Here is a 17,075-nt window from a genome sequence, read left to right on the forward strand (position 1 = left end):
TTCATGCACACATCATGACGGCCATCTGGAGACGGCAGCCATGTGCGCATGGGTTGTGCTTGAACTTGGGCATGCCCGTTTGTGTGTGTGTGTGTGTGTGTGTGTGTGTGTGTGTGTGTGTGTGTGTGTGTGTGTGTGTGTTTCTTTTCTGACAAATGCCTTGGCTGAAATTTAATATGTAAGTGGTTTTACCATTGCATCTGTCTGCAACTCAATCTGTCATCCTTACAGTGAGTAGCAATCTATCATTTCCTTACATTGTTGATGAAAAAGCATAAGCTTTCATTTTTGTTTCCATCTTTCAGGAAGTAAACTACAGCAATAGGATATGTTAATTACCAATTTTTTACTATGAAGACAAGCTGATTAGTAGCATGTATTAGCACTGAATTGTGTATTTGTCAGTTTTTATTACCTATTATGCTCCTTCTTAATTACCAATACTGAATGTAAACCCTGTGTACTGTAAAGCGCACACCTGGAAACAAAAAGGTTTTGAGACCGAATCAATGTTGGACCACGGCTTTTTTCATCTGCCTTTAACTAGTAATCATGTCTCAATGACGTACAGATTTGCCAGAAATGACATGTGGTTCATTCTCTTTCCCCAGTTGGATTATTGGGCTAGGTTAGGGGGACACAAGCTGCTAAAGTGGTGTCCAATCGAAATACTTATGTTTGGTCCCTGAGCCACATGAAGTTATAAGTTGCATTGCAGTGAGCAACAATTAAGCTGTACTAAATCAAAACAACAAGAACATAAGATTTGTACTGGGTGCATGGACACACATCTTAACCATTAACCATTACAGTGAGTGAGTTCCCCCTCCCCCAACTTGGTGGCCCCTGCCCTCTCTCACACACACACACACACACACACACACACACACACACACACACACACAAAGTAATTTCCAATTAAATTGGAAACTGCTAACATTCATGATATATAGGACCCAGAAGGGTGAAAGCTTACAAGGTGCATCAGACCAGCCTCTGAACTGGAGATGCCAATGACACATCTGGCCAGTTAACAAGGAGATTATAGCCCTCAATGAATGATCCAATTTCTGCAATTTTTAAAAACTAAAAACTAATGCTATCTCCTCGTCAAACATCTTGCAGGAAGTAACTCATTTGAAGTTCATAATTACAGTAAACTGTAAATTTGCTTAACCCTCCTACTACTATGGGGTCTATAATGACCCCAGGCCATAATTTTCTGTAAAATATACGTTATTTCCTATTCCTAAAAATTATGGAAAATTTGGACTTTTCCTGAATTAAGTAATGGGTTCATTATATATTAATATAACTTTTTGAAAATATTTAGTTTTGCAGAAAATCAAGAGAGAACCACTGAATACCATTGGGGTTAAATGCGACCCCATTTCTCTCTTGCAGTATTATTACCCAATAATTCTGCATTGAATCCGTAACTGTTGCTGTATTTCCTTTGTTTTATTCTTTTAAATATTGTTGTAACATGTGATTGTTGCCAATACTTTATAAGCCGACCGTTATTTGTTCCATACAAGTGGAGACTACTATTTTGTGTGTTGCATTTAGTGGAAAAGTCTCGTCACCTTTCCTCCAAAGATGAAGTGCTTGAAATATTACTGCAGGACAATCCTCTATCTGGAGAATCTAGTAGTGATATCAGCGATATAGTTTCTGATGTCTCATGCAGTGATGGAGAAATTGACGTCTTAGAAGAGAATAGTCTTCAATCAAACGGAAGTTCAGAAGAAGATTTGGTCAGCGTGTATGTCCAGCCTGAACAGGAAGTAACACATATTTCTGACTGTTATATGTAAGTACACATTGTATTTTTGTAAATGGGCATTAAGGTCTAGCGCCAAGATATACCCTTTTTATTTTTTTTATTTTTTTTATTTTGTGTAGGTCTAAAAACAAAGAAGAATTGTGGCACAAACACGAGTTGAGAAGAGCTTGTGAAAGAGAAAAGAGATGGAACATAATGCGAGTAAGGCTAGGTCCAACAAAATTTGCAGTGAAAAATGTAAACTCCATAGAACCAACCAGCTTTTCAATTGGTTCTTAGGAGAAACATTGTTGATGTAATTCTTAAGTGGACTAACAAAGAGGGTAGTCTTGTTTACGGTAGTAAATGGAAACCAGTAGATGCAACTGAAATGAAGTACTAAAATGTAGACTTTCACAGCCCGAAATATCATGTCCATCATAATTATCCGGGCTGTTATGTCATGGTCAGTTGATGAATTCTGTGTCGATTCCCAACGTTTCGTCTCTGATGCGGGAGACATCTTCAAGGGGGTCCGTAGCTCAATGGAAGGTCCAACGCACCCACTGGCTCGCTACTGACTACTGCTAAATTCCGCGTCTGTGCGCTCCCACGCCACGGCGTGATGTCACGTGTTTTGAAAACGTCAGTGCAATTGGCCGCTGTCTGTCACCATCGATCGCCGTTGCCATCACCCAGTAGTGGACGGGTGGTACACATCTTTAACACCAGCATCCATATACCATTTAATTTCACACCCTCCTCCTTTCGGTTGAAATTATTTGGGTGTTTAGCGATTTCGACTGCCTCCCTGTAGAGCCTTTCATAATATCCACTTGTGGCCGCTAGTACTTGCGTCTCCTCGAATCGAATATTGTGGTTCCCTGACTGGAAAGCATGCTCCACAACAGCTGATCGTTCCATTTCTCCTCTTCTACAATTTCCCTTATGCTCTTCCAAACGTTTAGAAACAGTTCTTTTAGTGGTACCCACATAAACATCACTACAGCTGCATGGCATCCTATACACACCAGCTTTTTCCAGTGGTTTGCGAGCGTCCTTGGCAGGTTTAAGGTATTCCTGTATCTTTCTGGTGGGCTTGTAAATTACGGTAATATTCTGCTTCATCAAGATCCTCCCTATTCTTTCTGTTACATTTTTAACAAACGGCAGGTACACCTTAGAATTTGCAGTAGCCTGTACGTCAGTATGATTTCTGCGTGGCTGCCTCAACGCATGTTTTATTTCGGCAGACGAATATCCGTTCTTCATTAGTGCATTGTGGAGATGTTCCATCTCAGCATCGAGCAACTCGGGTTCATATTGTAAATGGAGGAGGAGGTAGACGGCAAGTTACATTTCCTCGATGTGCTTGTTTTTATAAACGAAAACGGTAGTTTGGGCCACTCAGTATACCGCAAACCCACACACACGGACCGTTATTTGCACCGGGATTCGAACCACCACCCACAACAGAAGCGGGGTGTTATCAAGATGTTAGCGGACAGAGCTAGAAATATTTGTGAACCTGAGTTGCTCGACGCTGAGATGGAACATCTCCACAATGCACAAATGAAGAACGGATATTCGTCCGCCAAAAAAAAATGTGCGTTGAGGCACCCACGCAGAAATCATACTGACGTACAGGCTACTGCAAAATTTAAGGTTTACCTGCCATTTGTTAAAAATGTAACGGAAAGAATAGGGAGGATCTTGACGAAGCGAAATATTACCGTAATTTACAAGCCCACCAGGAAGATACAGGAATACCTTAAGCCTGCCAAGGACGCTGGCTAACCACTGGAAAAAGCTGGAGTGTATAGGATGCCATGCAGCTGTGGTGATGTTTATGTGGGTACCACTAAAAGAACTGTTTCTAAACGTTTGGAAGAGCACAAGGGAAATTGTAGAAGAGGAGAAACGTAATGATCAGCTGTTGCGGAGCAGGCTTTCCAGCCAGGGAACCACAATATTCGTTTCGAGCAGACGCAAGTACTACCGGCCACAAGCGGATATTACGAAAAGCTCTACAGGGGGGCAATCGAAATCGCTAAACAACCAAATAATTTCAACCAAAAGGAAGAGGGTGTGAAATTAAATGGTATATGGATGCCGGTGTTAAAGAAGATGTGTACCACCCGTCCACTACTGGGTGATGGCAACGGCAATTGACGGCGACGGACAGCGGCCAATTGCACTGACGTTTTCAAAACACGTGACGTCACACCGCGGCATGGGAGCGCGCAGACACGGAATTTAGCAGTAGTCAGTAGCAAGCCAGTGGGTGTGTTGGACCTTCCATTGAGCTATGGACCCCCTTGAAGATGTCTCCCGCAGTCTGAGACGAAACGTTGAGAATCGACACAATTCATCAACCGACCACGGCATAACAGCCCGGATAATTATAATAGACACTGAAATGAAGTGCTTTATCAGTGTCTTGATCCTAGCAGGTGCTTACAAGGCCCATAATGAAGCAGTTACACATCTGTGGAACAAAGAGGATGATAGACCCATTTTTAGTGAAGCAATGGCTAGAAATCGCTTTACGCAAATTTCAGGGTACATCCGATTTGATGATGCAGATGTGAGATGTCATAACCATGCTCCTGACAAGCTGGCTCCCATTACAGAAATATTTTAAATGTGGGTACACACATTTCAAAAAGCATATGTTCCTCACAGCAACGTAACAATTGATGAACAACTTGTGGCATTTCGTGGTAGATGTCCATTTCGGCAATATATTCCTTCAAAACCAGGAAAATATGGGTTGAAATTATGGGCTGTAAGTGATAGTGCAACACCTTGCGTTCTCAATCTCCAAGTCTACACTGGTCGACAAGAAAATGAATCTCGTGAAGTTGGTCAAGGCAAGAGAGTTGCTTTAATATGGTGAAAGGTTTAGAAAACAGTGGCAGAAATGTAACAACTGACAATTTTTTCACTAGCCTTAGTTTGGCAAGAGAACTTCTGAAAATCAATCTCACACTCTTAGGAACAATTAGAAAAAATAAAGGAGAACTACCACATGCTTTCACTCAGACCAAAGGTCAAGTCATATATTCATCTATTTTTGGACTCCAAGAGCATATTGTCCAAAAAAGGGAAAAGTTGTACCTTCGCTCAGTACAGTGCATTCAAGGAAGGAAGTGGAGGATCGTGAAGAATGCAAGCCAGTTATGATTCTGGATTATAATAAAACAAAATCAGGAATAGACACCATGGAAAAGCTGGTTAGAATGTACACTACAAAGAGGATGAGCAAAAGGTGACCAGTGGTATTATTTTACAGCATGATTGATATCAGCACACTGAATGCATTTATCATATGGCTACATCTTACACCAGACTGGGCAGGAAGGACCAACTACAAGAGACGGAGATTTCTCATAGAATTAGGAAAGCAGCTTGTCAGAAGAAAGCCAGACAAAATTATATCCCCAGTATCTCCATCAATAGTACAGACAAAAAAAAGAGGAAGGTGTCCATTTTCTAAAAGGTCTGAGGATAGAAAATTCACTGTTAATTGTTCAAAATGTGGATGTTCTGTGTGTACAAACCACTCTGCAATTTATTGCTGTAAGTGTAATGCATCATAAATGTCAATTTGGAATTTAATTAAAAATGTTTGTAGTTTCATGAGAATCTTTTGTAAATTTTATGCAAAGAAATAAATTTTAAAAAAATATGCATTTTAATTTAATGTAATGACACTGACATCATGTTTTAGATTGTGGAAAAAATAAGGAATGTGATTTTATTCTACCATTATTAAAACTATCCTTAATAAAAAATAAATTCTGTTGGGGTCACTAAAGACCCTGATGGTGCTCAGTGACACAAAAAATACTAGGTATTAGAAGGATTAAATGTACGACAAGCCTAGAACGACAGAAAGAGCTCAATACTAGAAGATTATAGGAGCCACAGTGAACATCTTCGGAGAGTCACATTGTTCATCAAATACCTAGGTGTAATACTACTGACCAAGGAATCAAAGATTGTTGATAGTTTCAAAGGGAGCATTAGGCAACTATTGATGGACACAGGGACACAGAATAAAATACAAGACAAATCTGTAGCTCAGAGATGAAATAGTGAAGGCAGAAGTTACAATATGCAAAAAGGCAAGGCCCAGTAAAACTTCTTGGATAACACATGAGATACTGAATTTTATTGATGCACAAGAAAATATAGAAATTCAAAAAATGAAACAGGCAGAATAGAAAACAAGGTACAAAAAATGAGATGACAAGATGTGGAAAATAGCAGAGGGGGGATGACTTAAGGACAAGCAGATATGTCTGTGGGAGAGACAGATACCACCTGTTGGAAAATTAAAGAAACCTTTCGAGAAAAGAGAAGCAGCCGTATGAATATCAACACCTCAGATGGCAAAGGAGTGCTATGCAAAGAAGAAGGGGCTGTAAGGTGTAAGGAATATGCCGCATGGAGAAAAACAGCATGATGTGTGTAGTAAGTGTAGTAGACTGCAGTAGACTGTAGTAGGTGACACCAAATTTAATAAAATTGTCCAAATAATGGGAAGTAGGAAAGACACTGCTATGAAGGCGCAGTTATTGAATGACAGTCAACCACCAACAAGTTGGTGGGTGGCTCTGTGGCTCTTATGTTAAAGAGTGTAATTACTAATAAAATTTGCTGATTTCAACTGATAAAATTTAAATTCCTGTCAATGCTGATTACATCAGATGAGAATATTCTTTTATGTTTGCTGGATGAAGCTGGACTATTAAGGTATCTCCACATGATGTCTCTTTCTTCATGTGCAATCACGAACAAAGCAAATTAAAAACATATGCCCAAAAATTTGTGGAAGCAACGCATATACGCATGGATGTTATGTTGCCACCGTTTGTTTTCCCTTCTTGGCTTGGGAGTTTGTGCTGTGTTTACTGTGGCGATACAGTGATGGGAAAAGAAACATGAAGATGCCTGTGCAAAAAAGCATCTAAATAGGAGAGGTATGAGAAATGCAATGTGATAACAATTTCACAAATTTCAGAATGTGGTCACAGAGAGGTTTTAGATTTTCTTCTTGGGAAATTGCAGTGATAATAGGCAGTCAATAACATTTCGTTAGCTGGTAACTGGTAATATATAGGTGTACCAGTTACAACTATTTATTTCTTAGTTCAAAACAAAGAATTTCATGGGTTATTCCTGAAACTGAGAAATACTTAAGGGAGATTCTTAGTGAAACTTCCTAGCAGATTAAAACTGTGTGCCCGACCGAGACTCGAACTCAAGACCTTTGCCTTTCATGGGCAACTGCTCTACCATCTGAGCTACCGAAGCACAACTCACGCCCGGTCCTCACAGCTTTACTTCTGCCAGTATCTCGTCTCCTACCTTCCAAACTTTACAGAAGCTCTCCTGTGAACCTGCAGAACTAGCAGGAAGGTAGGAGATGAGATACTGGCAGAAGTAAAGCTGTCAGGACCAGGAGTGAGTCATGCTTCGGTAGAGCACTTGCTCGCGAAAGGCAAAGGTCCCGAGTTCGAGTCTCGGTCAGGCACACAGTTTTAATCTGCCAGGAAGTTTCATATCAGCGCACACTCTGCTGCAGAGTGAAAATCTCATTCTGGAGATTCTTAGTCATGATGTGAAGGTTAATTAGCTTTCAATGCATCATTTGTATTTAATTTTGTAAATAATTTGTTTACAGATCTTTAATCATGAAAGCTTATATGTAGATTAACATCCTCTGTCTTGACAAATTAATGTCATCCATGCCAGAATATGCTATGATGGAGGTTATGTTCTCCTATTTTGTAGTTTCTTCAAAATCAGTGTGACCTTCATTTCAGTTCCTAGGAATTTGCAAAGGAGCTACACATAACCCATCTTTTCTTTTTTTTTTTTTTTTCAGACATCTGGCTCTCCAGTTGTGCTATTGTGTTACCACAGCATGAACATTTGACCACGGTTTTCATATAGACCTTCCACTGATTTTTAGGCTTCTTTTTCTTATTCTTCTCTGCTTTCCTGCTTCAAGCCTTACATTGTTTTAAGTCTTTACAGGAATATAATCAGACTTTAACTAATACTTGACATTCATGGCATCATTTTTGTTCAAAAAAGTTTAGAAATGGCATTCCAAACAACTTCCCCTTGTCTGTAATTGTCTTATAGATTTCAGCTTGCTTTCTTTCAAGCCAACAGATAATAGTGCACATAAATGGCCTTTACAGCACAGCCTCAATAAACTGCACAACAAAACTCACATGGACTCCAGCTGCCTGTTGGCTTCTAAATAGTGCACTGATTCCAAGAAGCAATGTGCTTTTATGCGTGGGCTCCCTTTTATACTGAATTCTGTATGCACAAATGTGCATGCGTGGATGCACTATTGGAAACTTAAGTGGATGCACGAAGTTGAACAGAGAAAAGGCATTGTGTGGGTGCACCTTTAAATCAACTATGTAAGAAGTATCCTAATTCAATTAACTTGCTGAGATAATAAACAAGCTCTTGGTGCAGGAAAGAAGCAAAGAGATTCATTTCAATTGGATTATGCTACTGTGGTAGTTTTGGCACCACCAGTGCTAATGCTGACAACTTCTGCAAAAGCATTGGGTTTACTGATCAGCTTTTTGATATCATCAGCACAGCTTACAAAATATTTACTGAATGTATCTGATGGTATTGGGACTGTCTTGTCGAAGTTTCTGACTTCACCTTTAACAGTATTAATTACTGACAAGGCTGTTTTGCATTGGTTTTTACTATTTTTTATGAAATTTGTGTTGTATCTTTGTTTTGCCAATTGCAACTCTTTCTTATACAGTTTCTTAGTGATTTTTTCAAGATCCTTAATTTCATTAGAATTGTTTACTTTGGCAGGGCGCTTCAACAGCAGTAGCTTATTTTTTAGATCCTACAGTTCTTTGGTGTAGCAAAATTTACCCTTTCTTGTTTTATGGTATTTCTTTTGAACAAGATTGGCTTTTAAAATACCTGTTAAGTAATTGTGGAACGTTTCATAAACTGTTTGGGCACTGGAATCACAGTTTTGAAATAATTTGTCCCAGTTTGTTATGCTCAGCTGGTGTGTTAGTTTTACGAGATTGTGTTTTGTTAATATTAAGGTATTAGTAGTCTCCCCCAATTACAGTTACATACTGTTTCCATTTTGTTATGTAGCAGAGTACACTGTCTAAATTATCTAAAAAAGTTTTATCATCTGAGTCAGGGGAATGGTAGATACATACTATGATAAGTTTCATTATATCACATATGATCCCAGTAATTTCAAAGTGTTTCTCTACACATGCCCAATTAAGATCTAGTTCTCTGCACTCTATTCCATTTGAAACATAGATAACAGTACCACCAATACGGTACTGAGATCTGCAAAAACTGTTTCCATGTTTATAACCTTCTGGTACATAGTATTGTATTTGTTCTGGTTTAAGCCAATGTGTTCTGATACACATAAGAAAGAATACTTATTCTGTGGCAATGACTCCTCCAGAATTTCAACTTTATTTTCAAGACCCTGAATGTTTAAAAATAGGATGTTGCTGTAACTTATCTATGAGTTAGCAGGCTGGTTTTTCACATTTTTATTTCCTTCTTGGCTTGAAACCATAAAAAATTATCACTGAATGACACAGATGTATTTTTCCTTTGGCTCCTCCTTAAGCATTGCTGTGTTGCTGGTCCAGTCGTTGTTGGTTCTGCTATTGCTGCTGCTTCTGCTGATAATGATGGTGCTGCTGCTGTTTCACTTATTTCTGGTGCTTGTTGTTCCACAACTGTGAATTATTAACATTTGGAGCGTTCACTTGCATTAATAAAATTTCACATTTGTCTTGGAGAGGTGTAGCTTCACTGACAGCAGATTTCACATTGGAGTCTACAGGTAACACATACTTCATGTCCATGAGAGGTATGACTTTTCTATCATCACACTGCACATTTGAGATTTTATTTACAAGTTCTAAAATTTTTGTTACTATTACGTTTTTCCAAGTATATTTAGATGAGAACCATGTGTTGTGTGAAATCTTTTCCCTAAATTGCTGATGTTCACAAATGTTGCATTTTCAAACCACTTGCAAATATTTTGCATCTCTTTATTTGCAGTTTCAATTTCTTTATTTACACAGGACCATTCTATTAAGTCGTAATGGTGTGGCACTGCATTTGTTCCTCTCAGCTCATACAGTTTTCTTTTCAGCAAGATTAAGAGATTGTTTTCTTTTTGTTCCTAGCTATATCATTTGATCCCGCCAGGAAGATGGAAAAGTCCTTTTTGCTCAATGAGGAAATTTTTTCTTGACTCTTTGACATAGCAGCACTGAATTTTGCTCCTGGTTTTATTGTACAGTTAAAATTAAAATTCTGGCTACTTGTTCACCGAAATTCAGTGGCTATATTTCGTCCTTGGCTGTCGGCATCCAGTTCAATTTTACCGGTACTTGCTGTTCCGAGATTGCCTGTTTTCTGCCTACCTTTGCAGTAAGTGAAGTCTTGTTTGGCACTATTTATTATGTCTTTTTTGCTAACACATGTCAATATTGTCTCAGTAGAGCAGCTTAGCGGTGGAAGATTTTTCGTGAGCACTTTTGCATATGATCCTTTACTTAACTGCTGCTGAAATATTCCATGTTTTACCTTATTCACAAAGTCGTTTGGTTTTCCACATGGTACACTCGCACTGTTAACTTCACTTTCACAATCCGTAGTCGAAAGAGCTTGAAAGTAATTTTCGTTCACTACATTTATGTTTCTTTTTCCGTTTTCTGTATCTTGTATTATCTGTTTGCGTCTTTTGTACTTCACTTCCGTCCAATTCTGCGACATATTCGTACTTTCATGGCACGACTTTTTCATGTTCTGTTCACTTTTTTCTTCTTTAAGTTTCTTGATATCCATCTTCAAGGAACTGATAATAAATTGTAAACTAGACACCCGTTCGCTGAGCTTTGTAATTTCATCCTTACAACTGTCACAATTTTTCTTTTTCAAGGCAAAATTCATACTTTTTCTTGGAGATGCACAACGAATTTTCACACTAGCCGCCATCTTACATCACTACAGCAGTTAAGACAGTCAGTTGCTCCTAAAAAAGATGATACAGATAATCCTCAAAAGCTCAAGGTTTTACCCTGAATTGAAGTGGCAAGAAGTCTGAGAATGATTTATACAATAGTGGCCTTGCAAAAGCCTTTGTTCTCATATATATTCTTGGTTCTGTTTAGTTTTAAGGAGGACCATGGCTCAAAATGCTCAACAGGAACAGAAATGCAAAAATTTATATTTTCCACAAATACTGCTGTGAAGTCTTGTGACTATGTTCCCAGTGCTCTTTGAGCAAGTCATTACAAAACACCTGTCTAAGGCATTGATTGTGTTTCCTTTATAAATTTTATAATCTGTACACAGTTGCTCAGCAAGTCTTACTGTCAACATTTGACTGTCTGTTTCAGGTAAATTACTTATAAGTAAACTGATAATTGTTAACTGTTATGCAAAGCATCCTACATAATGTCAGAATATTTACTTTACAGTCAATATAAATACCACAAAGTAATAAGCAAAAAAAGATTGCCAGCCTTAGTTCACATATATGTGTCTTTATCAGTCTTCATTCTGTGGGTGTTTTAAATTATCATAATGTCCAAATATTTACTTTATAATTGAGATAGATACTGCAAATTAATAAACAATATGGTTTGTCAATCTCAGTTCTCAATATCTCTTCATCACTCTTCATTCTATGGGTGTTCATTTAAATGATCATTTTTACAGGAACAGACAGGGTTGTTAAACACACATTGCATGCATAAGGCAAAATTCTTGGGCCAAAATCTGCTCACACATCCAATTCCATATGCCAGCAAGTATCAAATAAATTTTATCTTCAACTATTCAGTTATCCAACAAATACTTTAGGAGTAAAGGATACCACTCACCGAAAATCAGAAGCCTGGAGTTGTTGACAGGCATACACGAGAAAGCAAAAACTTGCTAGCTTTTGGACAATCTCTCTCTCTCTCTCTCTCTCTCTCTCTCTCTCTCTCTCTCTCTCTCTCACACACACACACACACACACACACACACACACACACACACACACACAAATACAGGATGAACATTAATAACACTGACAAATTGCAAGGACGGATTCCTGACTGGAAACGAAGGAAAAAGGTCCTATGAACATGTGTCAGGAAATGGTTCTGCCTCTCTACCATTTCCATCTGCTTGACCATGCACAAACACCATCACTGCTTGTTCCCAACATGAATACCAGACCATTCTGCTGCCTACAGTATGCTCCGTCAATCTCGCAGCCTACAATAGACAAAGAACACATGACGTGGTCAGAGGAGCTGTCATTTGTCAGTGCCATTTACTGTGGCAAGAATGCACTTCCAGACCCATGTTCATAACACCTTTTCCCCTCCATTTCCTCAGGAACCTCTCCCTATAGTTTGTCAGTTTTATTAATGTTCACACTGTATAGGCACTTATGCCTACCTACACTGGTGCAAGCTGGGCGCACAATGTTAGTGATGCATTTTAGCAGGTGGACTAGGTTTGGGTGGGGGTTGTGTTAGTTGGGATGGGTATGGGAGGGTGGGGGAGGAGGGGAGGAGGGGGGGAGGGAGAGAGAGAGAGAGAGAGAGAGAGAGAGAGAGAGAGAGAGAGAGAGAGAGAGAGAGAGAGAGAGGTGGCTCTGAGGATGCACAGTTTGCCAGCCAGGAATGCAGGAAGGAAGGGTGGCAGGTGCACAGGCTAGGCATGTGATGCACAGTTATCAGGTACAATGGGGTGTGCCATACACTGAAGGTGGTGTGGGGACTTGAATTGAGAGGGAGTGACAAGACAGAGGAAGGGGAAACTGTCAGATAGCAGGTGTGGGCACAGTGAGTCACCAGAGATTGAGGCCAGGAGAGTTACAGGAGTGAAGGATGTGTTGTGAGGGTAACTCCCATCTATGTAGTTGAGAGAAGCTGATGGTGGAGAGGAGGATCCAGATGGTCCAGGTAAAGAAGCCACTGAAATTGAGCTGTTATCTCCAGCTGTGTGTTGTTCCACTTTGTTCCTGGCCATAGTTTGGCATGTGGCTGTTGATTCTGGTGGACAACTGGTTGGTAGTCATACCAATATAAAAAGCTGTGCAATGACAGCATCAGAGATAATACATGAAATGGCTGTTTTCACAGGTGGCCCAGCCTCTGAGGGAATAGGATTAAGGCTATGATAAGACTGGAGAGGAAGTTCTGGGTGGGAGGATTGGACAAGTCTTGCACCTAGGTCTTCCACAGGGATATGACCCATGTGGCATGGAGTTCAGAGCAGCACAGTTTGGACTAGGATGATGTGTAGGTACCTAGTCCATCCCTGTGCCACTCCCTCTCCAAAATGCCTGCCATTAATGGATCACCTCACTGTGGAACACCAAGGCGCAAGACCTGCCAAATCCATTGACCCAGCACTACCTATTGAAGTCTGGTTGCAGGCTTATCCCATCCCATCAGAGGCCATGCCACCTGTGACAGCAGCCATGTTATACCAGCTCTACTGCAAATACTGCACAGTTTTTTTTATGTTGGTATGACTACCAACCAGCTGTTCTCCAACAAACTGTGGCCGAGGAAAAAACTGACCACCCAGTGGCATAACATACAGCTGAGCATATGCTCAATTTCAATGGCTGCTTAACAACCCTGGGTCCTTCCCTCCAACACCAGCTTCTCTGAGCAACACAGATGAGAGCTATCTTCACAACACATCCTTTGCTCCCGCAATCGTTCTAGTCTCAGTCTCCTGTAACCCACTGTCCCCACATCTTTCACCAAACAATTTCCCCTCCCTCCATCCAATTCATGTCGCCTTATCGCCATCAGTGTGTGTCACTCCCCACTGGCTCTGACAACTGTGCACAATTTGACTAGCCGGTGCACCTGCCATCCCTCCCTCCTACAGTCCTAGCCAGCAAACCCCTCTCCCTCTGAGCTGCTAGCCACCCATCAGAACCCCCTCCCTTTCCTGCCACCCACCTGTCTCCATTTACTGCCCCAACTGGCACAGACCCCACCACAACCTAATACACCTGCCGAAATGCAGCATTAACTGTGTTCGTTCAGCCACTGCCATGTAAGAGCATGAGCACATGTGTGTGAGCATGTCCACACTTGCATGTATACTCTAGTTAAAAAAGGATTACTCCAAAAGCTAACAAGTTTTCTTTCTTTTTTGCGTGTGCCTGGTGACGAATTGACTCTTCTGCTTTACAGTGCTTTGTCGCCTTTATACCTGAAGTGTTTACATTTAACAAGGACTTCTCCAGACAATTACTTAATAATTAATGATAATAATGATGCAGAAAAAATTGGGTGACCCAACTGCCTGTACAATGGCTGTATGAATAGTTTCGGGCCTCGCCCAGAGATCGCAGCACTACTCACGTGATATTTTGCCCTCATGTTGGTGTGCATGCTAGTAGACTCCACATAAAATTGCAAGTCATTCGAGGTGGCAGCTGATTGTAGGTACATCATTTGAAACAGCTATGGTGAATGTAGTGTTAAAAAAAGGGGGGGGGGGAATCAGGAATTGTGCAGTGACTACATGCTTCAGAAAATAAAGTTTAACATTGATTGAAATTCATTTGTGGCTAGTAAATGTCAATGGTAGCTCTTCACCTTCAGTTTATACCATTGAGGAATGTGCAGCCACACTTAAATGTGGTCATTAAAGTGTCCAAGATGGTTTATGCACAGGACATCAAAAAAGTGCAAGCACACTGGAAATTATCAACAAAGTGCAAGAAATGATTTTGGAACATCAGCATATGAAGGTGCATGAAATTGTTAATGTGCTATGAATATCAAAGAAATGTACTGGTCACATCTTGCACCATGAACTGAACATGAGAATGCTTTGCAAAAGATGGTTGTCATGTGCTCAATGCACGTCACAAAAATATTCACATGGCACTTTCCGAAACACGCGTGGTGCATTTTAAGGAAACAGAAATGGCTTTTAGCAATGACGTGACTGTGGATGAAACACGGATTCACCACTACACACCCAAATCCAAACAGCAGTCTATGCAGTGGACAAAAGCTGCTTCTTCATCTCAAAAGAGGGCAAGGACATTGCCTGCAGGAAAGATCATGGTGTCAGTGTTTTGGGATGTAAGAAGAATTTTGTTGCTTGATACCTTGAAAAAGGTAAAACCATAACTGGAGAATACTGCTCTCAACCTCTAACAAAACTGGATGCAATCAGTCATGAAAATAGACCAGATTTAAAGAAGGAAAAAAAATCATCTTCCATCAGACAATGCACCCACCCACAAATGTGTCTTGGCAATTGGGAAATTGAGGGATTTGCACTATTATGTGCTGGTACTTCCACCCTATTTCCCAGCTTTGCCTTTCTCGGACTTCCAACTATTCTCAAAACTGAAGAAATTCCTTGTTGGACAGAGCTTTTCATTGAACCAAATATCCACTGAGGTCTAGATGGGTACTTTGTAGCATTTCCACACGAACACTACAAAGCAAGGATAATGGCATTGGAACACCACTGGTTGAAATTTACTTATGTTAGAGGAGATTATGTTGGAAAGTAAAACATTTTTGGAAGCATGAATTTTCGTTGTCACTATCAGCCCAAGAACTTTTCAGGTCATCCTCACATGTGGTGCAACATATTGACCTTTTATGCCAAACATTAGGAAAGCAGTTAATACCACGAGAACAAATACCATAAGTTTTTAATTATGATCAAAAGTGAACAGTGTATCTTGCACTAATGCATCAGAAGCTGACACTTTTTTTTAACAAAAGATGAAAAGAAAAAAAGAAAAGGCGTTTTGATTCTGTGCAGTTCCTCTCATAATACGTAAAGGGATGTTCAAGAGTAAGAAAATACTGTAACTGCCACCAATATATAATACTAAAACTGTAAAACTAATTTTAATGTAAATATGGCTCATTAATTTAAAAAAAGAATGAAAATATTTTTAACATTAGGAAAGACTGTGTCTGTCACCTAGCTGGCATCATACTAATGGTGGAGGTGACAGTCTCTCTGACATGGGCTCAAAATTTTTAACACATTTCCAAAGTATCTATAAAGGGAAGCTGCTTTGAGGGGGTATCTTATTAATCAGTGTTTTATAGTATTAAATAATACCTCTGAGAGAAGCAGAATACCTTTTATTTGTACCATATTATTTTTGAACCATATCACTCATAAGTGACCAAAAAATGGAAAATTCACAATGGAATGTAACAATATCATGAAAAGGAAAGTTGTGACTCACCATATGGTGGAGATGCTGAGTTGCAGATAGGAACAACGAAAAGACTGTCACAAATAACACTTTCAGCCAGTACAGCATTTGTCGAAAATAGACACACACACACACACACACACACACACACACACACACACACACACACAAATGCAGTCTTGGGCAACTGAAGCTACACTATGGCTTATGGCCCAAAAGCTTTAGTTCTGATAGTCTTTTTGTTGTGCCTATCTGTGACTCAGCACCTCCGCTATATGGTAAGAGGCAACTTGCCTTTTCATAATATTGTTACTCATAAGTAATTGAGACAGAGTGTGTTCTTGTGGCCCTTTTCAAAAAGATACGACACGATCTGCAACATTTGTTCAAAATCCAAAACAAATCTCTTATTTTTATACGAGAATAAATAAATAAGTAAATAAATCACTGTTCTATGCTATGCAATGTAATTATCCACAGCAACATAAGAAGAATACAAAAGCAAAGGTGCACTCACCTTTTTATCAACGCTTAAGGGATCCTGCACACTATCGTGGCCATCTGGAACCTCCCAATCCCGCCGACACTGAAAAGAGGTATACTGAGTTATTCTCATGTGAGCTACAATGTATATATACATGCTTAACACTTTGTGGACCAAGCCCAAGCATATCTTGGGCCTCAACTCTGTGTTAAATGGATCACAACTAAGTCAGGTCAGTTTCATAGTTTTCTGTAATTTTACTACACGTTCGTTGAGTAAGAAATTTTGAAAGGCCAAGAGGAAGAAATTGCTCAACAACTCACCTTGCACTTTTTTCTTAGGAGGATAACTATACTTTCTGTTATCAGTATTTTAAAATTTGTAATGTATCTAAGAACTAAAGTAAATCTGAAAAATAAATCTTCGAGCTTGCCCTGTTTGTGGTATGTGTTACCCTTGAAGATATACCAATTGCAAATGTGATAGTAATGCTTTAAAAAATGGAATAAATGGCTCTTCTCCTAGGCCCATCCTAATTG

The 17,075-nt window shown here is 39.6% G+C and overlaps 1 protein-coding gene across 7 annotated transcripts in view; it reads right to left on the reverse strand.

The window, feature by feature from the left end:
- LOC124550887 (zinc finger protein 239-like) overlaps window positions 1–17,075 on the reverse strand; it is a 270,087-nt gene that overhangs the window by 161,244 nt on the left and 91,768 nt on the right. For all 7 annotated transcript variants that reach the window (XM_047125660.1, XM_047125651.1, XM_047125658.1 and 4 more), the window contains exon 5: window positions 16,570–16,638. In XM_047125660.1, coding sequence (XP_046981616.1) covers window positions 16,570–16,638 — 69 coding nt within the window. The remainder of the gene's footprint in view (window positions 1–16,569; window positions 16,639–17,075) is intronic.

This window comes from Schistocerca americana, chromosome 9 (assembly GCF_021461395.2).
Source record: "Schistocerca americana isolate TAMUIC-IGC-003095 chromosome 9, iqSchAmer2.1, whole genome shotgun sequence".
NCBI lineage: Eukaryota > Metazoa > Arthropoda > Insecta > Orthoptera > Acrididae > Schistocerca > Schistocerca americana.